Source organism: Drosophila kikkawai, chromosome 2R (genome assembly GCF_030179895.1).
Source record: "Drosophila kikkawai strain 14028-0561.14 chromosome 2R, DkikHiC1v2, whole genome shotgun sequence".
Classification (NCBI taxonomy): Eukaryota; Metazoa; Arthropoda; class Insecta; order Diptera; family Drosophilidae; genus Drosophila; species Drosophila kikkawai.
The window spans coordinates 4,956,739-4,978,628 of NC_091729.1; the positions used below are offsets into that span (position 1 = coordinate 4,956,739).

Sequence of the window (21,890 nt, forward strand, 5' to 3'; positions counted from 1 at the left end):
ATAAAAAAACCGACTTTTTTTATTGCATATTCTTCAAGTATATAATGTTGAGAATATTCTCACAAAAATTCATGACGATCGGAGCATTAGAACCGAAGTTGTAGCTATTTCTAGTGCACGACCTGCACATCGGCTTGAACAAACTTGAAACTTTAAACGCGATTATCTCAGAACCTTGTTTTTTCGAAATTACCTTTGCGGTGGACACGATTACTAAAAAACTATTAATCCTATCAACACCAAATTTTGACCACGTATTTATTATAAAAATAGCTAGTCCTCTAATGAATTTTTTTTGAAAATTTTTTTTTTTAGAGCATAAAAATCGAAAATCTTATACCTTGAAAAAGTACATTTTTTGTTAAAACCGTCGCCATTTTTTTTAAATCAAAATTTTTACAAATCCATGGTCTAGAGGACTAGGCAATACAATATACTAACGACATTTTTTTTAATTTTTGATTTCGGATGAACCGTTCTCGGGATATGATGTCCACCGCAAGTCACCATCGAAAAAAAAGACGATCTTGGAATTCGGCCATAACCATTTTAAATATTGAATATTTTTTTATAAAACAATTTTATAAAGTACCCAGAAACATGTACTAAACAACGTCGGCAAAACATTTTTAATAAATATTTTTTATGATGTCAAAAAAAAATCGACCAAATTGCATTTTTGCGCGGTACAACTGTATATAAACTCTTAAAGCTATCTGAATGAAACTTTGCATGTCGCTTCTGAATACTCTTACGTCGGAACGGGCCGTAAAAATGTTCGAAAAATTTTTATAAACTAAATTATAACTTGGCTTTTTTTCAAAATATTTTCATTTTTGAGATATGGCAATTTTGTATTATTTAAGAAATTTGGTTTTAATTTTATGAAAATCAGACGACTATGTCTTATAGCTGTCCTAGGAACGATCGGGAAATTAAGAGAAAAAAATTATAACTTCGTTGTTTTTCAACGTATTTTCACCTACTCTGAGATATGAGCTTTATTTATTATTTAAGAATTTTATTATAAGTTTTATGAAAATCATAGAAGCGATCACTAGATGTAGAGAAAATTTTAAGCTGGGAATGTAAAACTGTAACTGTAAAACTGTAAACATAATAAGTATAGGAAAAATGAAATGAAACTCTGTTTTTTGTGTTTTCAGCTTTATAACGTTTATTGTATTAGATATTTAAATCTAAAATATATATATTTCCTATACAATTAAACGTTCTTTTTTAATTTTGTCAAAACCAAAATTTTATATGGTATGCATATTCAACTTTTATTTATGATTCAATTGCAAATTGCAACTTCGGGGTGCTTCCTTTCTTGTATTGTCATAATTTCTTTTTGGTTTTTTAAGTTCAAATAGAAGGTAAGGGTGTAATGAATACAAAAAAAATTTGTGTTTGAGGATTTCCGTCACAAATTACGCGCTCTATCATGTCCATAGCCGGGAAACTCAAAGCTCGAGGCGCTGCGGCATATTTTCCATAGGTCCGCCATTTTGTAAAATATTGATTGTTCATAACAAAATTATTTTATCATCTGCGATTGTACTTTTAACTACACCAAAGTTTCACGAAGATTACTTGACTATTTCCTGCATTAAACGCTTCACGAAAAATGCCTAAATTTTGACCGTTTACATGTATATCCCCCCTTATGCCCATATGATACTGTAATGCAATTTTCATTAATTAGCTACTTCATTAGAACCTTGAAAGAGTCCACTATATGTGTCATTTTCTTGGATTATTTTGGTAATACGACTACGGTCACACCGACCGTAAAAGGTAAACAAAAAGAACGGCCGCCATTCGCGGCGTATTACTATGAATTTCTGAATTCCTCGTCGAAGTATTCTTGCATAAATAAATGCATAATCCTTTAAATTTATGTTTTTAACCTATAATGCTTAAAATTTTTTTAATTATTACAAAAAAAAAATAATGCAATTAATTTTACAGCGCAAGAACCTTGCCACCGCAAAACATATTATTTTTGCTAATTTTCTAATATATTTTGAGTTCAAAAACCAGCGAAATGATGTAAAAATAAACTTCTCATTGTGAGACCATACTGTCAATGAGCTGGCTAATACATTTTTCAATTACAATTTTCTTCATTAAACCCGTATTTTGTTATCGAGTATCTAGTATTTTTATGTAGATCTATCGATTCTCGCGGCAATGAAGTAGCTAATGCATTATTCTAATGCATTAGAGCGCCATATAGTCGTCTTGCTCGCACGTGTGTAAAACGCTATAGCGCTGTCAAATCTTTAATGAAGTCTCTAATTAATGCGGCAGTGTCATGCCCGTATTAACAGAGGGAAATACGAATCCGTAAAAGTTTTTTGGAAGTGAAGACTTGAACAGGTCAGGGAAATCCGAATTTGAATAAATTTTGCGGAAGTGGAAACTAGAAAAGGCCTGATAATAAAATTAAAAGTTAAAGAAAGCCCGACGTGAGTACCTGTAGAATTAATTAAGGGGGGGGTAAGGTATTTAATTTTTTTTTCGTAATTTTTTTTTTATTTTTTATTTTGAAAGTTTAATATCTTAAGAATATTGTGTCCAAGTTTTACATCGATCATAGTAAAATTGACGAAGTTATGCGGAGTTGAACGAAGGTCGGTTAGTGTTTAATGCATGAGAATTACAAAGTTCAAAGCGCTCTCCTGAAAAATGCCATTTTGAAAATCGGTGTACACGATAACTCAAAATCTACTGAACCAATCAGTTTGAAATTTGGAACATAACTTCAATAGATAATTCTACAGGTATTCACGTCGAGCTTTTTTTAATTTTTAATTTTCTTATATTTTTTAATTAACAAATTAACTTAATTTTTTAGTCAAAAATCGGGGTTTTGACTTCAAATTTTGATAAAAGATAGGGAAAAAATTTTAAAAATAAAAACGCTTCGTGAATACCTCGGGACACTTATCCTTTAACGAATGAGGTATAATTTTTTTAGATCGGATGATCCTGTGGACTGTTAGGATGTACACCGCAAACCAACTTTTTTTTGAGGCGACTCCGGGGATTCCCTATAACTCCTCTACCTCTAAATATTTTTCAATACAAAATTTATCAAAAATTATTCAAATGTTGTGTTATTATATGGTATTTAATTCATTAAGCTAACTTTAGCCGTTCCGCCACAATAATTTTGTGAAAAGTGGCCTTGCCTTGAATACTCTAAAATTTGGTTCAAATACGCTATATCAAAAAAAATAGCTTCGGCATATTGATAGGTGAAATACATTCAGCACCAAATGATCATTACAAAATTTTTTTAAAGATATTACCCATTTATAATAATAATAAAAAAAAAAAATTAGGGGAAAAAATGTAAATAGCATACCCCCCCCCCCCCCATTAAATCGAATTGACTTATAGTATATTTACACTGACCTGAGTCACCTATCGAAATCGAAATTTACGCAATAACGCAAGACACATGTTTATACTACGTTAAACCTACGTTATAGCGTTAGTTTTTGACAGCTTGTTTAGAGTTATTGGAAACAACAAAAAAAAATTACGAAAATGAACGACGAAAGCGTGATTATATCAGAAATGGAGCAACATAAAGATTAAGTTCATGGATTTGGCTGGGATGTCTCCAGCAACCTTCGAGGAGCTGCAAAATTCAAGGATTGCCCTGAACGCCTTGGGATCCTCTGCGGAATACCGCACTATAGCGAGTCTCTTGCCGTATCCAGAACAAAGTGTGCAAGACCTTACTGAAGTAGAGGGACAAGTTGGGCCAACATTTTCAATAAATACTTATTGATTTGCATTTACATTTTAAATTTATAGATTTTTATTTTAAGGGTCCATTCTGGTTAGTTGTGCCAAAAAATAGGCAATCTCTAGGAATTTTTTTTTTGACAAAGGGAAAAGACATAGAAAGTTCAAATTTGCACGTTTATTTCTCATAGTTTAAAGATGATTTAGCGCAAATTTTCAAAATTTTTAGAGCATGTCCTGAAGCAGGATACAGGACGACGTAAGCCAATGCAAAAAAAAGGAACCCCTCTGGCGACCGTCCTGCAGGACGTAGAAATAGATTGAAATAAAAAATTCAAAGATGCTCTTGTTTAGTATGAATTGGTTATGGAATAGACTAGAATTATAAAAATTTAATAAAAAATAAAACAAGAAAGGAAGCTAACTTCGGCACACCGAAGTTTTTTATACCCTTGCAGATTGGTTTTGATCAGAGCTTGCAAATAACTGTCGACAGTCTCTAGTTGTCTGCATATAAGTGTCTCTCTCTCACTTTTTACTTTTTATTAGAGCGCCATATAGTCGTCTTGCTCGCACGTGTGTAAAACGCTATAGCGCTGTCAAATCTTTAATGAAGTCTCTAATTAATGCGGCAGTGTCATGCCCGTATTAACAGAGGGAAATACGAATCCGTAAAAGTTTTTTGGAAGTGAAGACTTGAACAGGTCAGGGAAATCCGAATTTGAATAAATTTTGCGGAAGTGGAAACTAGAAAAGGCCTGATAATAAAATTAAAAGTTAAAGAAAGCCCGACGTGAGTACCTGTAGAATTAATTAAGGGGGGGGTAAGGTATTTAATTTTTTTTTCGTAATTTTTTTTTTATTTTTTATTTTGAAAGTTTAATATCTTAAGAATATTGTGTCCAAGTTTTACATCGATCATAGTAAAATTGACGAAGTTATGCGGAGTTGAACGAAGGTCGGTTAGTGTTTAATGCATGAGAATTACAAAGTTCAAAGCGCTCTCCTGAAAAATGCCATTTTGAAAATCGGTGTACACGATAACTCAAAATCTACTGAACCAATCAGTTTGAAATTTGGAACATAACTTCAATAGATAATTCTACAGGTATTCACGTCGAGCTTTTTTTAATTTTTAATTTTCTTATATTTTTTAATTAACAAATTAACTTAATTTTTTAGTCAAAAATCGGGGTTTTGACTTCAAATTTTGATAAAAGATAGGGAAAAAATTTTAAAAATAAAAACGCTTCGTGAATACCTCGGGACACTTATCCTTTAACGAATGAGGTATAATTTTTTTAGATCGGATGATCCTGTGGACTGTTAGGATGTACACCGCAAACCAACTTTTTTTTGAGGCGACTCCGGGGATTCCCTATAACTCCTCTACCTCTAAATATTTTTCAATACAAAATTTATCAAAAATTATTCAAATGTTGTGTTATTATATGGTATTTAATTCATTAAGCTAACTTTAGCCGTTCCGCCACAATAATTTTGTGAAAAGTGGCCTTGCCTTGAATACTCTAAAATTTGGTTCAAATACGCTATATCAAAAAAAATAGCTTCGGCATATTGATAGGTGAAATACATTCAGCACCAAATGATCATTACAAAATTTTTTTAAAGATATTACCCATTTATAATAATAATAAAAAAAAAAATTAGGGGAAAAAATGTAAATAGCATACACCCCCCCCCCATTAAATCGAATTGACTTATAGTATATTTACACTGACCTGAGTCACCTATCGAAATCGAAATTTACGCAATAACGCAAGACACATGTTTATACTACGTTAAACCTACGTTATAGCGTTAGTTTTTGACAGCTTGTTTAGAGTTATTGGAAACAACAAAAAAAAATTACGAAAATGAACGACGAAAGCGTGATTATATCAGAAATGGAGCAACATAAAGATTAAGTTCATGGATTTGGCTGGGATGTCTCCAGCAACCTTCGAGGAGCTGCAAAATTCAAGGATTGCCCTGAACGCCTTGGGATCCTCTGCGGAATACCGCACTATAGCGAGTCTCTTGCCGTATCCAGAACAAAGTGTGCAAGACCTTACTGAAGTAGAGGGACAAGTTGGGCCAACATTTTCAATAAATACTTATTGATTTGCATTTACATTTTAAATTTATAGATTTTTATTTTAAGGGTCCATTCTGGTTAGTTGTGCCAAAAAATAGGCAATCTCTAGGAATTTTTTTTTTGACAAAGGGAAAAGACATAGAAAGTTCAAATTTGCACGTTTATTTCTCATAGTTTAAAGATGATTTAGCGCAAATTTTCAAAATTTTTAGAGCATGTCCTGAAGCAGGATACAGGACGACGTAAGCCAATGCAAAAAAAAGGAACCCCTCTGGCGACCGTCCTGCAGGACGTAGAAATAGATTGAAATAAAAAATTCAAAGATGCTCTTGTTTAGTATGAATTGGTTATGGAATAGACTAGAATTATAAAAATTTAATAAAAAATAAAACAAGAAAGGAAGCTAACTTCGGCACACCGAAGTTTTTTATACCCTTGCAGATTGGTTTTGATCAGAGCTTGCAAATAACTGTCGACAGTCTCTAGTTGTCTGCATATAAGTGTCTCTCTCTCACTTTTTACGAAAAGATTCAGAGAGCACCCGTTTCATGGGTTCTTGGAATGAGCTCGCGCGCGTTCAGAGCGAACTCGATTTTTTCTGTTTTGTTTCTGTTGTTCCATGAACCGTGGTCAGTGAAAAGGTTCTTTTGCGTATGTATTGGTATACATTCACATGCATAGGCAAGCAAATCGTTAAACGTTTAGTTGCGATTTAAAAACAACATTGTCTGAAACTTTTTCTTTTCTTTTTAATAGCATTTTGTTGTATGGACACTTGTTCACAAAAATAAATAAATAAAAAAAAAACAAGAAAGGAAGCTAACTTCGGCACGCCGAAGCTTGTATACCCTTGCAGATTGGTTTTCATATTTATATTATAAATTATAATGCCGAAAACAGACACTAAACAGAGTTTCATTAAATTTTACCTATACTTATTATGTTTACAGTTTGACAGTTACAGTTTTACATTCCCAGCTTTATATATTTTATACATTTACCGATCGCTTCTATGACAGCTATAAGATATAGTTGTCCGATTTTTATAAAATTTATACCAAATATCTATAATAATAATTAAAGCTCATATCTCGTAGATGAAAATACGTTAAAAAACAACGAAGTTATAATTTTTTCTATTACTTTCCCTATCGTTCCTATGGCAGCTATAAGATATAGTCGTCCGATTTTCATAAAATTTATACCAAAATTTTGAAATAATACCAGAAGCTCATGTGTCAAAGTAGAATAAAATACGTTGAAAAACAACGAAGTTATAATTTTTTTCGATTAATTTCCCGATCGTTCCTATGGCAGCTATAAGATATAGTGGTCAGATTTTCATAAAATTTTTACCAAAATTCTGGAATAATAAAAAAAGGCTATATCCCAAAAATGGTGGAATAATATTGAAAAACAGCCAAGTTATAATTTTTTTTCCAAAAATTTATCGAACATTTGTATGGCAGCTATATGATATAGTCGTCCGATCCGGCCCATTCCGACATATATAGCAGTGAGAGTATATAGAAGACTATATGCAAAGTTTCATTCAGATAGCTTTAAAACTGAGGGACTAGTTTGCGTAGAAACGGACAGACGGACAGACGGACAGACGGACAGACGGACAGACGGACATGGCTAGATCGACTCGGCTGTTGATGCTGATCAAGAATATATATACTTTATAGGGTCGGAAACGTCTCCTTCACTGCGTTGCAAACTTCTGACTGAAATTATAATACCCTGCAAGGGTATAAACATACAAAGGTGAAGACCGTTCTCGCTGAGCTGTTCGGTCACTTGGTCTTTTGCTGGCTCTCTGTGTGCGAGCGTTTCTCGTCCCGCTCTTTACGCACTGCTCATTGAAAGGCCGAAGTAAAAAGAGCTCAACGAAAAGCGTTCAACAGAAAACAGAAGTGAAGACAGCAAAACTCCCTTGCTCAGAACGAGAGCGAGGGAGTATGAACATGTTCGGTTGTGCTCGCAACGAGAACACAAGAAAAAAAACTGTCGACAGTTATTTGCAAGCTCTGGTTTTGATATTTATATTATAAATTTAAATGTTGAAAACACACACAAAACAGAGTTTCATTACATTTTACCCTCAGTTTGACTGTTACAGTTTTACATTCACAGCTTTACATTTTCTTTACATCTATAGTTGTCCGATTTTTATGAATTTTATACCAAAATTCTAAAATAATAAAAAAAAGGTCATATCCTAGAGTAGATGAAAATACGTTGGAAAGCACCGAAATAAAAATTTTTCTTCCTATTAATTTCCTGATCGTTCCTATGGCAGCTATAAGATATAGTCGTCCGATTTTCATACAATTTTAACCAAAATTCTAGAATAATATAAAATGGCTATATCTTAATGATGCAAAAATATTAAAAAACAGCCAAGTTATAATTTTTTTTCTAAAAATGTATCAATCATTTGTATGGGAGCTATATGATATAGTCGTCCGATCCCGCCCGTTCCGACATTTATAGCAGTGAGAGTATATAGAAGACTATACGCAAAGTTTCATTCAGATAGCTTTAAAACTGAGGGAATAGTTTGCGTAGAAACAGACAGACGGACAGACAGACAGACGGACATGGCTAGATCGACTCGGCTGTTGATGCTGATCAAGAATATATATACTTTATAGGGTCGGAAACGTCTCCTTCACTGCGTTGCAAACTTCTGACTGAAATTTTAATACCCTGCAAGGGTATAAAAATGGCGGCGATTCAAAATTAATTTTTTGTTTTTCGTGAAAATTTTCTTCACTTCGATTAAAAATTCAATGTATAACTTATCAATGTAATTCTAGTCTATTCCATGGACACTTTCATTACGAGTATTTAAAAAAAAAACATTAAGCTCGACTGACAGCTCGAAAAATGTAGTTTTCCAGACAACGCTTTTAAAATTTGATGTTTGCTCTATACCTCCTTTAAGGGGGGATATACATGTAAACCAAAATTTTTTGGGCAAATTTTTTTTTTTGGTTTAAAAAATTGTTTCTTATTTAAAGAATATAGTGTGTAAGTTTCATTATCGAATTCCAGCTCTAAGTGCCTCAAATCAAGTATGCACGCAAGGTTCACAAGTGTTAACGTGGGCGCATCAAAAACTTTAAACGTCTTTTTCTTAGCTTCTAATTTTTGCATTTCTACCTATGTTCTGGACACTATTCACAAAAACTATGTAACATATCGGAATGAATCAAAAATTATTATGATTAGCATGAAATTATCTTCTATTTGAACCTACATGGTTGTTATAAAACTGAGTATTACTATTTTTTAAGAGGGTGGGAAGTGAAAACTGATCACCTGAAAATGGCATTTTTTCCTTCAAATCAAAAATTATTTTTTTTTGTCTTGATTTCTTTTTGGTTTTTTAGGTTCAAATAGAAGATAAAGGTGTAATGAATACAACTAAATTTAGTTTACGGATTTCGGACAGGAATTACGAGCTTTATCGTGTCCATAGCACGGCAACTCAAAGCTCGAGGCGCTACGGCATATGTTCCATAAGTCCGCCATTTTGTAAAATATTGTTTATAACTAATTTTTTTTTTCATCTCTGATTCTTCTTTTAACTATATCCAAAGTTTCACGACGATTGCTTGACTATTTCTTATAAAAAAAAATTCACGAAAAATGACCAAATTTTGACCGCTTACATGTATATCCCCTCTTAAGTCGGCCGATTTCGATTTGCCGTTTTAGTATGATATTCTAGACACATAACTATCAAAAAATGGACCCTTAAATGGTTGTGTAATGTATGGGTTTGTCTTTCTAATGAAGCAGAGTCCTCCGCTATCTCTATTACCTCACTTTTTTTTTTCTCTTCTACCAGTTCTTTCAATTGGTCCCGACAATTCATTCAGTCTCACGAATGGACGACTGGCTAAGACATTCTCTGTCCAATCCCCTAGAAGTGCCATCAACGACAACACTTCTTTTCCACACATTATGTGACAGACAAATCTGTTTTTGGGCATTTTTGAAACGTTGTAAGGAAACCCTGCCTCTTACCACATCACGGTCTCCAGCTTTAGATTAGGTTACGTAATAAAGAATTGGATTGTTTTGTGTAATACCGTGTTGATTGTCTAGATTCCTTATTTCCGGGACTAGCAGTGTTTTCAATCAGTTGCATAGACAAATTTGTGTGCCTTATTAGAACTTATTTCCGTCAGATCAGTGAACCAGGATCACCTGGCTTAATCTTTCAACTAAGTTTACGCTGCTGGACTGCCCTATTGCTGTTTATCATGGGCAGTGGTCTACTTCTTTCTAATCATGACTGATTCTCTACCTGTATATATATTTTAATCGGTAACCATGTATGTTACAGGCAGAAGGAGACATCTCCGACCGCATATAGGATATATAAACCTGGCTCTGACGCCATAGAATTTTGTCCCACTTTCTTTCATTTACTCCTGGTATGCAGCTTTCAGAGTTGGCCCTGTATGCCACACACGGTCCGAGTTACATCCTGAATGAGGTGGTTTGGGATGGTATGTGGTCGGCATAGTGTGTGCAAGAGGAAAGTGAAAAGCAATTTCTTAGAAGTGCTAAACAAGCGTCACTACAATTCCGGCACAAGTCACTCGCTGGTTATGCAAAATTGTTTTTATTTGAATGGTATCGGTTTCTATTTAATGGATCCCCCGCTTGTTTATTCACAGCTTAGTAGTCCCAGCAATCGCCCCCTCAAAACCCTCTCACTAATTCTTTGGCTACGGTTTCGGAGTTTAGATACTGTAAAATACTAAATTTCAACATTACCTCTTTGACTCTAGTCTGGTGTAAAGTCTAATTAACGTTGAGCCGCTTCCAATGTTGATTCCATTGGGTTCATATTCGTTAAAATATACATTGCAAACTGTATCTTATTTGTTACATTATCTCAGGCTTTTATGCTTCCATACATTGTATGCACCTTTCTGTTATACGTACTATACCATATATCCTTATTTATTATTAAAGTGCACCTCCTACCCCGACAAAAAAACACAAAAAAAAAAAAAACAAATGTTGGGCTGGGGAAGTTCTTTCTTCTTGGAGTTTTTCCACTGAGCAATTGAGCACCAAAAACTACGATCAAAAAACAACAGTAACTTCCGCGACGCAGTCGAAAAGAAACCTCCAGAAAATAAGATAGCTGTGGGCTTCGGGGTATTTTCATAAATATAAATGGGTAGACTTCACGTCTGTTTTATTTGGCTTCAGTAATATCACTAACTAAATAGCGGGAGCGGGAGAACGGAGATAAAATTGGAGTCCTCGAGCGGCCGAACTTCGCCTAGCGACGCGAAGATCGGCCAGAGCCGAAGCATCAGCTTTGAGAGTGGGAGCGCAAGCGGAGGACCTTTGGAGAAGTGGGAGAGCTTCAGGGACGCGGGGGGCACGGAAGCTCCTGACCTGAACATTTTTAATCTGTTACTCCAGTATACTCCTTGTGAAATATTGATCCCCCAAATTCCCGATTTATTTCTCAATCCAGTTAATTTGTGAGTATCTGTCGTTGTTCAAGGGATGGCCAGGATTTATCTCAGATATTTATTTGGGTTCAGGTGTGGTTCCTGAAAGAGATTCAGACTAACGCTAATGAAGTATGCCGAAAAAAAGTATCTTAATTTTTATTTGCTTAAATGTTACAACTTCAGAATAATTTAGGGTTCAGGGTATAGCTGACCTGTCTCTAATACGTCGGTGTCTGTGAACACGTTTTTGGAGGCCCCGAGGTCTTCCAAGGTTAGAAAAGTTTAGTGGAGGCCCTAAAGTCTACCAGTTAATGAGAACGGTTTGTGGCCATAGTGTTTACCAAAGTGAGAAGAGGTTGTGGAGGTTCTAAGGGTTTACCAGTTTGTAGAAACCTTAGGTCTGCCAAGTAATGAGAAGAGTTATGGAGACCCTAAGGTCTACGAAGAATGGGAAGAACTGCGGAGGTCCTAAAGTCTACCAAAATGAGAAGAGTTGCGGAGGCTCTAAGGTCTACCAGTTTGTGGAAGCCCTAAGGTCTACCAAGGTGAGAATAGTTTGTGGAGCCCTAAGGTTTACCAGGTAAAGAGAAAAGTTGTAGAGGCCCTAAAGCCAACCACTTTATATAAAGAGTTGCTGAAGGCCCTAAGGTTTACCAATGCGATAAGATCGGGCCGCGACCGATCCGATAACTACTAAGACTATTTACCAGGCTTATCTTATTTGTCTCCTGTCCAGGGACGACGAATTTTTCATTTGTCATTATGCGCGCGCGCGGTTTTAATGTAAATATTTTCCATATTCAACATTTGGTCTCTTAATAGTTCCTGTTTTGATTTTTATTCTGTATCAACAAGCGATTTTCTTATCTTTGTGTCTGCGATTCAATCTTTAGATATTTTATTTTGTTGACAATATTTAAATTCTTATAGCAGGCATATGAAAAAGCTATAATGGAATTGGTAAATGTAAATGTTAACTAAATAGGTATATCTAATGAAAATGTTAATTTATAATTTTTATAATTATATATACTGACATGTTATTACTTTTTTAGATTTAAAAATTTTTTAAGTTATTTGAATGTGCTCATGAAATTGAAATTGCCTTTGAAACCATGCCATTTGGCAAGTTCTTTTTTCTTTTAAAAATTCGTAGCTTATCTAATCTTTATGTTGCAACCCAGGTCTCCAGAAGAGCGACATACGTCCATTTGTGGTTGAGGGTCAACAAGTAGGGCTTGTTAAATCAGAAGTATTTAAGCAGCTTTTGAAATACCCAGAAGTATTTTGCATTCGGGACTGTGAACAAACCAAACAGGTGGGTCAAGCCATTAATACCATGAATAATATCCATTTGTTTAATCCAATTCAATTTCAATTATAGGGTGTAGTTGAACTAAATCCTGCATTCCGGGACTACAATGAGCGCACAGAACAATTGGAAAAAGTACTTCGTAACCTGCGCTTAGAAGGATTGTTCCCCGCCCTTCAGGGATGGCGGGATGAGTACTTTGAGGTAAAGTCCGAGCACCGGGCTTTGCTAAAAATGGAACGAGCAGCTACACCCCTCTTTGGTGTTCGTAAGTACGGCGTCGACATCAATGGTTATGTGCGTCATCCAACCCAAGGGCTATGCATCTGGCTGCAACAGCGATCCAATACCAAAGAAACATGGCCTGGAAAGTGGGATAACATGGTGGGCGGTGGACTGTCTGTCGGCTTCGGCATAAAGGAGACAGCTATTAAAGAAGCTGCCGAGGAAGCATCTATTCCAAGTGATCTTGTTAAGAATTTGGTGTCGGCTGGATGTGTCTCATTTTATTTTGAAAGTCGACAAGGACTTTTTCCCAATACTGAATACGTATTTGACTTGGAACTGCCAGTCGACTTTGTTCCCCATAACGCTGACGGCGAGGTACAAGCTTTTGAGCTTCTTCCGGCTAAGGAGTGCGTGGAACGGGTTTTCACGCCAGATTTTAAGACAACTTCAGCGCCAGTAGTTATTGATTTTCTTATTCGCCATGGACACATCACGGCTGATGACGGTAAGAAGTACTTCGGGTTTGAACACAGATTTTAAGAAAATTCAATATGTTTGTTATTTTTTAGTGTTAGACTTTACGCAAATCGTTGAGCTCTTGCACGTACCCCTGCAGTCGCTATACACTTACAAAACGCGCTTAGAGTTGGTCCAGAAGCAAAAGCAGCAGCAGAAAAAGTTAACTGGTAATGAAGACACAAATTGTAATTGTGATTGTTTGCAGTCGACTAAACCAACGGAGAACGGATACAAAAATGGTCCATAATCTTAAAACTTATTTCTGGCTTGGAGAGAACAACGAATAGAATAGGGATGAGAAACAGTGTCAAACTAAGTAATATACATAAAAATAAGAATTTTTGAAAGTTAAGCAAATAGTGAAAGTGAATGTGTATTAATACTTTAATTAACCCAATTCAAAGCCAGTGATCGACACTGTTGTAGTGAAAAAAAAACAACATAGAAATCGATAAATTGCTAACGAAACAACTATTTGGTATGTTGCAACTTTGTATATTATCATGCTTGCTTTTTAAAATTTTTAGTTTGTACGTGAAACGTTTTATTTATAAAAGGTTTCATTTAAATCATTTAAAATCTCTTTTAGGTATGACAAATATATATATATATATATATATATATATATATTATTTATATTTAATGAACCAAGACTCAGAAAATTTAAAACAAAATTACAAACATACAAGCATAAATTGCAGCAGTTTAAAGTATATTTAATATATACAATATTAAGTAGACTATCAATATAGCATGTGTGTACCAAAGTGCTCAAACATAAGAAAAAAAGTACACTAGATAGATTTCTGTTAAATTTGTGAAACTTTTGTAACTTAATAAAGAAAATAAATAACGATTATTTACTGTGTTGCAGGCTTACTATGAAAATGCGATATGAGTGGAATTGGGAAGGAAATAAATATTGCTCTTTTCATTTTGCTAGACTAACGTGACTAATGGGGGGGGGGGGGGGGTTTTGGTTTGCGGTGTACATCCTAACTGTCCACAGAATCATCCGATCGAAAAAATTATACCTCATTCGGTAAAGGATAAGTGTCCCGACGTATTCACGAAGCGTTTTTATTTTTTAAATTTTTTGCCGATTTTTTATAAAAATTCGAAGTCAAAACCCCGATGTTTGACTAAAATATTAAGTTAATTAGTTAAATAAAAAATATATTCAAATTAAAAATTAAAAAAAGGTCGACGTGGGTACCTGTGGAATTACCTAAAAAAGTTATGTTCAAAATTTCAAACCGATTGGTTCAGTAGATTTTGAGTTATCGTGTACACCGATTTCACAGGAACACAAAATTAAACTTTGTGAAATTTCCACGAACCATTTCAAGTTTTCCATGATATTTGGGTGCTCTTGAGTAAAAGTCCCATACAAAATTATTTTCCATCACCTACAGGTTCCGCGGTATACCTAAGAATACAAAAAACCGATGTTTGCCGACATTTTGAATTACGTGGCCTATATAATTGGACTTACCTTTATTATTTTCGGTAGGACCTACATCACGGCACTACTAAAAAATAGTCCCAATCGTGGACCCGTGCCCATGTCTTTGGAATTCGACGCCAAAGTTTAAACTCCCAAAATTTTCAACATTTCTGTGATGAAAAAACAATTCTGAGAATTAAATCTTATATGGAACTAATTTTAAATATTCATTGAATCTATTGTTCATTGTATTCTTTAATTTCGGTTTAAAGCGTTTTCATGAGGACATTATTGGATTTATTAAACGAATAAAACCGCTTTTTTGGTTTGATTATCTACTACTATTTTCTGTCAAATTTCAAATAAGTCAAGGCAACCTATAAAATGGTAGTAAAAAATCTAAATTTATATTATATATGAAAAGATACATATTTACTCGCATTCTATAGGTTGCCTTGACTTATTTGAAATCTGAATTTTAGTAAAAATTTTATGAAAATGATATAGCTGCCATAGCAACAGTCGGGAAATTAATAGGAAAAAATTATAGCTTCGTTGTTTTTCAGCGTATTTTTATCTACTCTGAGATATAAGCTTTTTTTATTATTGTAGATATTTGGTATAACTTTCATAAAAATCGGGCAACTATATCATATAGCTGCCATAGAAGCGATCGGTAAATGTATAAAATATGTAAAGCTGGGAGTGTAAAACTGTAACTGTCAAACTGCAAAACATAATAAGTATAGGTAAAATGTAATGAATCTTTGTTTTGTGAGTGTACTCAGCAATTAAAACTATAATATAAACATCAAAACCAATCTGCAAGGGTATACAAACTTCGGCTTGCCGAAGTTAGCTTCCTTTCTTGTTTATGTGTAGAGATAAACATAATTTTAGTGTTTTCCTGTAAAGAAACTAGGTAAGTTTTCGGCAAACTGGTCAAACCAGCGAAATACATGAGTTTTTCAGACGCGAACACTGGACATAAAAAAAAACTAATAGAACAGACGGAAAACTGACAAAACAAAAATCTAATGCAAAACCGCTATTACTGGAGAATATAACGAAAAAAAAAGAAAAAAAAAAAAACACGGACAAACAAACCCAGCAGACAAAGAGCGGCCTCAGTGCGGATGGATCCGAGAAATGTCCACTAAAAATATTAGATACGGACAAAGAATCGTAGTTTCCACATTAGGTTCGGGATTGCTCAAAAACGGACGAGCAAACAGACGAAAAGCAAAACTGTGGCGTTCCTCGTGAATGTACCGAAAACGTATTGCTAACAGACAGTGGGCGGCCAAATAGCGGACTTACCGCAATAGGTTTGCCTAATTGTCGAAACCTGACCCGAGAACGGATACTGAAACGGGCGAACACTGGTACCCGTGCAAATGCCGCAAATGGCCCACTAACGGAAACTATAACGCATCGCACGCGTTAAAAATCTTGTCGCCAGCGAAATTTCTGGAAATCGCTGAACGGTTGTTTTCCTTCCTTTTTTTGTCGCTTGTCGCTGTTTTTTGTTATTTTGCTGCAAATGAGCGAGATGCAAATACTAAATGGAGGGACATAAGTTATTATTGCATCATCTTTCAACTCTTTTTGTTTGAGGAACTTATTCCGTCGCGACTCTTTTTCTTTTGCCCGGCGAGTTGTGCGGACGTGAGTGAACAGTTTTTGACAAGACGTACGTGTTTTCAACGGTAAGTGTTAAATTTATATAGATTAATATGTACAATCTCTTACTAATCTACTAATATTGACTAAATTTACATATATTTATTTATTTTAATTTATTCGGCATGCTCGAAAAACAAAAACAAATTACATGGGCCTCGTTCAGCGAAGTTCGAAACAAAATAGCCGAAACAAATTCTACGTACGTTCGGCTAATGCCGAGGGTTTCTCGAATTTATATCTTTGTTGTTGCGGTTGCGAGAGAGAGAGAGGGAGAGAGAGATATGGCGATGCAGGTTTCAAAAAGAAAGAGTATTTCACCGACGTCAGAATGCCCTTTTTATTATAAGTTGGATTATTTATAAATATTTAAGATTTGTAACGCCCCAAATCCTGGGGCGCACAAATTGCCCCAGCTGCGTGCCGAGAATTAGTCATTTCATTTGTTGCTTATACTTTGTTAACTATTATTATTATTAAATTAAGCTAAGTGTAAAAATTTCGTATTATAATAGACTAAGATTAAGGGGGTTTCCTGAATTAGGAGGCAAAAAAAATCGATTTTTTTTTTATTACTTAAATCGATAGATAAACTATCTAAGAATATACCACAAAAATTTCAGAAGCCAATTCGAAGTATTTTCGAAGATACAGAGATGAAAGCAAAGGAGCGCCGGGTAGGTTTTCAGGCGCTTGGCGAACTTTGAGGCCCGTTTTCTCACTTTTGTGAGTATATTCTTTGTGGTATATTCTTAGATAGTTTATCTATCGATTTAAGTAATAAAAAAAAAATCGATTTTTTTTGCCTCCTAATTCAGGAAACCCCCTTAAATGGAGATCCCAAGAAAACCTACGTGGCAACCCTTGAGCCTTTTCTTTAGCCGAGACACGACCCGTGAAAGACGTTCCCTAACTTGATATCGCACTAACCGCGATCGATAGGCCAATCGAAAGCAATGAGGCCGATCGATAAGCCCGACGCGTCGCTTAAGTGCGACCACTGATTTTTCACTCTTCCACTTCCGCTTCACGACTCCGACGAGGACAGACGTGCGAACGTTCGCCGCATCCTCCCGCGCATCGACAAGACACGTGCCACCACCGGAAAATGAAGAGACACCTCGCTCATACAACGCGAACCCGTGCTCCGCCGCGCTACTACTACGCCCGCTCGTACGCTGTGACGCGCGCCTGATTGCCGACTCCTTCAGAGTTTTTGCCACCCGCAGCGCAGGTGTCGAAGCCTCACTCATTCGCCCGCCAGGTGGTGTTGGCGACCCCATTTTTACCATCAGCCTTACGGGTGGGACCGTGCAGTTGCTCTTGGCACCAAACCACGTAGTGCTGCGCCCGGATACGCAGTCTGCGACACAATTCTTACGGGTCTTTGTACGGTTAGCCTCGTTCCCCGGTACTCTGCCACCCCCATACCATTCCTACTACAGGTCATATCCCTCTATATAAATTTTCTTGTATAGGTTCCTTGGCCCCGACTGAGATTCTATCCCGGCCAGAGAACTACGTGACAAGTGGCGCCCGAACAGGGACTGTAGGGAGCAAATAAATAAATAAATGCATTTATAGATAGCTTGTACTTTTCTGAAACAAATATATTTACATTTTTGTGATTTAAATCAATTTTATATTTGTTTCGGGATGTCTAACAATCGTGCAATTTTAAAACTGTTTCAACAAGGAAATCGCCAATGCGACATTGTTCGTTTGCTTGGCATACAAAAACAAACGGTCTCTGACGCTATCCGGCGATTTAATGAGCTTGGTCATGAAGGTGACCGTCCTGGACGAGGCAGACCATGCACCGCTAAAACTTCCAGAATTCGCCAGATCGTGAAAAAGCGAATCACTCGGAATTGCAGAGTCTCGGTCAGAAAAATAGCCCGTGAAATCGGAGTGAATCGAGAAAGTGTTCGGTTGATTGCAAAAAAATGAACTTAATCTCAAGCCCTACAAGCTCCAAAAAGTGCAGCTTCTTAAGGATGACAATAAGCGCGTGAGACTCCAAAGATGCCGTCAGCTAAAGCGTCGGGCCGCAGGTCAAAAATGGGAGCGTATTCTCTTCACGGTCGAGAAGATATTCACCATCCAACAGGCGCACAATCACCAAAATGACAGAAGCTGGTCGGCTGAAGCTCCAGGTACCTCTGCAATAATCGAGCGCCGTCAATGTGAGCAGTCTTTAATGGTTTGGGGAGGAATATGCGCCACCGGCAAAACACCTCTTGTTTTCATCGATCAAGGGGTCAAAATCAATCAGGAAGTGTAAGGCCGGGATATTTTGGAAACTGTTGTGCTTCCTTGGGCCCAGCAGCACTTCGGTGATACGGAGTTGACGTTTCAACAGGATTCAGCGCCAGCCCATAGAGCCAAATTGACTCAGGACTGGTGCAAAGCCAATTTTCCGGACTTTATCACATCCAATGAATGGCCACCTTACTCGCCAGACCTTAATCCGATGGACTACAGTGTGTGGTCTATTTTGGAGTCCAGGGCATGTGCTAAAAGCCACAAAAGTTTAGAGGCGCTGAAGCAATCATTGCTCCAAGAATGTGATCGATTATCGGAAGAAGACCTGAAACGTTTAGGGCTCTGCATCGCAGCCCAATGAAGCCACTTCGAAACCGGCTGAATATATGTTAACACAATACCTATTTAGTTGTGTATCTGCAATTTTTCTCAAATACAGTTCCTTAAAAAGTTATGATAAAAAATGTTTGTCCGGGTTATTTATTGTCACCATGTAATACAAAGTGTCGAGAACAGGTCGAAGGCCGGGCTGTATCCTATGGGATCGACCTAGGGCTTCTCCCGCAGGCTATGGCGGAACTGCTGACGAGCAGAGCCGACAAGTGGTTCCAAACGAGTCGCCTCCAAGGGGCCGATTGGACCACCTTCCGACGGGAGTTCCTGGAGTTTTTCCTTCCACCCAGGTACCTCCAGCGCTTAGACGACCGAATTCGGAGTCGCGAGCAGTTGGAAGGGGAAACCTTCAAGGATTTTATGTTAGACCTTCGCGTTCTCATGCGCCACGCAGGCTACGACGAGACCCAAGAGCTGAATCGGCTATACGAAAACGTCGCGCCGGAATATCAAATGTATATCCGGCGTAGCGAATTTCGAGTTCGAGGCTGTCCAAAAGCGAAGCCGCGAGCGACGACACGGCAACCTTACGAAATCCACTCCCTCGACGTCAGATTCGTTCTCCTTCTCCGACGAGACCCAGTCAGGGAAACGTGCCTCGTGCACAGCCTGAGCCTCGAGCACCCGTGCCCGCCAGGGTCAACCGGGTGATCGCATCCGATCGGCGAATCGATGTCCGAGATGCGTGCCGCAACTGCGGAGAGCCGTGGCCCTTCAGCCTCGATTGTCGGAATGCCCGACAGTACTTCTGTTGGGATTGCGGACGTCGAGACGTGTGGACAGTCGAATGCTGTCGACGTCAACAACAGGGAAACGGGATGGGACCCAATCCAGAGCATCATCAGTAACTGCACCGCTTAGGATAGAGAGAGGGAGGATTGCTGCGGAGGTCGTCATCGACGGACACGTGCGCCTAGCCAAAATCGACACAGGAGCGTCGAGAAGTTTTGTCAGCCAGGACATCGCCGACGTAGTGGGGCAACCCCACCAATTTAGGGAAATCCTCACGCAGATCAACCTCGTCGACACGTCTCGAGTCGAAGTTTCAAGGCTGCTCCTAGCTGATGTGACTTTCGCGCAGAAGTCAATTCAGGTTCCCCTACTTGTAATATCCGCAATGCTGGAGCCACTAATCCTCGGGATGGATTTCCCCGCCTCTATTGGCACCACCCTCCGATGTGGGACGGTAAGCCTCACGCTCTCTCTACACCGACCCGAAGAACTCGACAACACCAGGCACAACGGACCAGTGCATGTCGATTAAAGTAACCACCAACCGGCATCAGGACCCCAGACTCGACCACGAACGACACCATTGAACCCACCTCCTGCGGAATCGGCTAGGCATAGCCAACCACGATATAAGCCCACGGAGCAACAAGGATACGAACGAACCCGGAACACCCAGATCATATGGCACAGAGCCACAAAGAAACGAAGGAACATGGGAAGGAAACCAGACTACAGCACAGGGCGAGATCAACGAAGCAGAGAGGAGCACGGAAGCAAGCGAGGAGAATAAAGTAAAGCGAGAGGCGTACCACGTGCTGGAAACACATGGGCAGCGCGTCGTGGAACGCAAGCTGAGAACACGCGAGGAGAACAACGACAGAGAACATTGGGAGACAAATACATCTCGACCTTGGATCTGCGCAATGGATACTGGCAAATACCCATGGCTATTGACAGCCGAGCATGCACCGCATTCACAGTGCCTGGAAGAGGCCTATTTCAATGGCGAGTCATGCTATTTGGGCTGCATTCGGCCCCGGCAACATTTAAAATGGCACTGGATAGCGTGATCGGTCCTGACCTCGACCCACACGCATTCGCGTACCTCGATGACATCATCGTCATCGGAGCGAGTCTCGATGAACACATGGAGAACCTACGCAAAGTGTTCCAACGGCTAAGGAGAGCCAACCTGCGGATCAACCAGGAGAAGTACTCGTTCTTCAAGAGGAAGATAGCCTATCTGGGACACGTGATCAGCGACCAAGGTATCCACACCGATCCGGACAAGGTAGCGCAGTGCGCAATTTGAGCCCTCCCACGAGCTTACGAGAACTGAGGAGATGCCTCGGTATGGCCTCGTGGTACAGGCGATTCGTGCCAAACTTCGCTTCGGTAGTGCAAGCCATGACGAACCTACTGAGGAAAAATCAGAGGAAATCAATGGCCATGAGCGAGTCATTGCTTACGTCAGCCGGAAACTTGACGCCGCTGAGCTGAACTATTCACCCACGAAGAAGGAGTGTTTAGCAATTGTCTGGAGAATCCGGAAGCTAAGATGCTATCTTGAAGGGTATAGATTCGACGTCATCACCGATCACCTGGCACTTAAATGTCTCGACCAGATAGAGAACCCCACCGGCAGGATTGCTAGATGGGCGTTGGAGCTCCAGCAATATCAAAATGACATTACCGCCGCTGGACGTACAATGTGGTTGCCGACGCTCTACTGCGACAACCTCTGGGCCATCTGCAGATCCTCCTGCTGCCCACAATGATGACATTACAGATGTTATGATAAATAAAGGAAATGATGGTAGAGTGCACTATGGTCCAGATTCCGTTTTTTTTTGCATAAAGTCGATTAATTTTTTTATTTATAGTAAATTCATCATACATTATAAACATTTTAAAAGCTTTAAAAGCGCCAAAAAAACTTTTTGAGAGATT

General features: G+C 37.9%; 1 protein-coding gene across 1 annotated transcript in view; it reads left to right on the top strand.

The window, feature by feature from the left end:
- Positions 1 to 14,277, top strand: part of LOC108074550 (uncharacterized) — a 41,781-nt gene extending 27,504 nt beyond the window's left edge. The window contains exons 2-4 of the mRNA XM_041777383.2: positions 12,546 to 12,679; positions 12,746 to 13,406; positions 13,471 to 14,277. Of these exons, the coding sequence (XP_041633317.1) occupies positions 12,546 to 12,679; positions 12,746 to 13,406; positions 13,471 to 13,667 (992 nt within the window). The 3' untranslated portion in view covers positions 13,668 to 14,277. The remainder of the gene's footprint in view (positions 1 to 12,545; positions 12,680 to 12,745; positions 13,407 to 13,470) is intronic.
- The last annotated feature ends 7,613 nt before the right edge of the window (positions 14,278 to 21,890 follow it).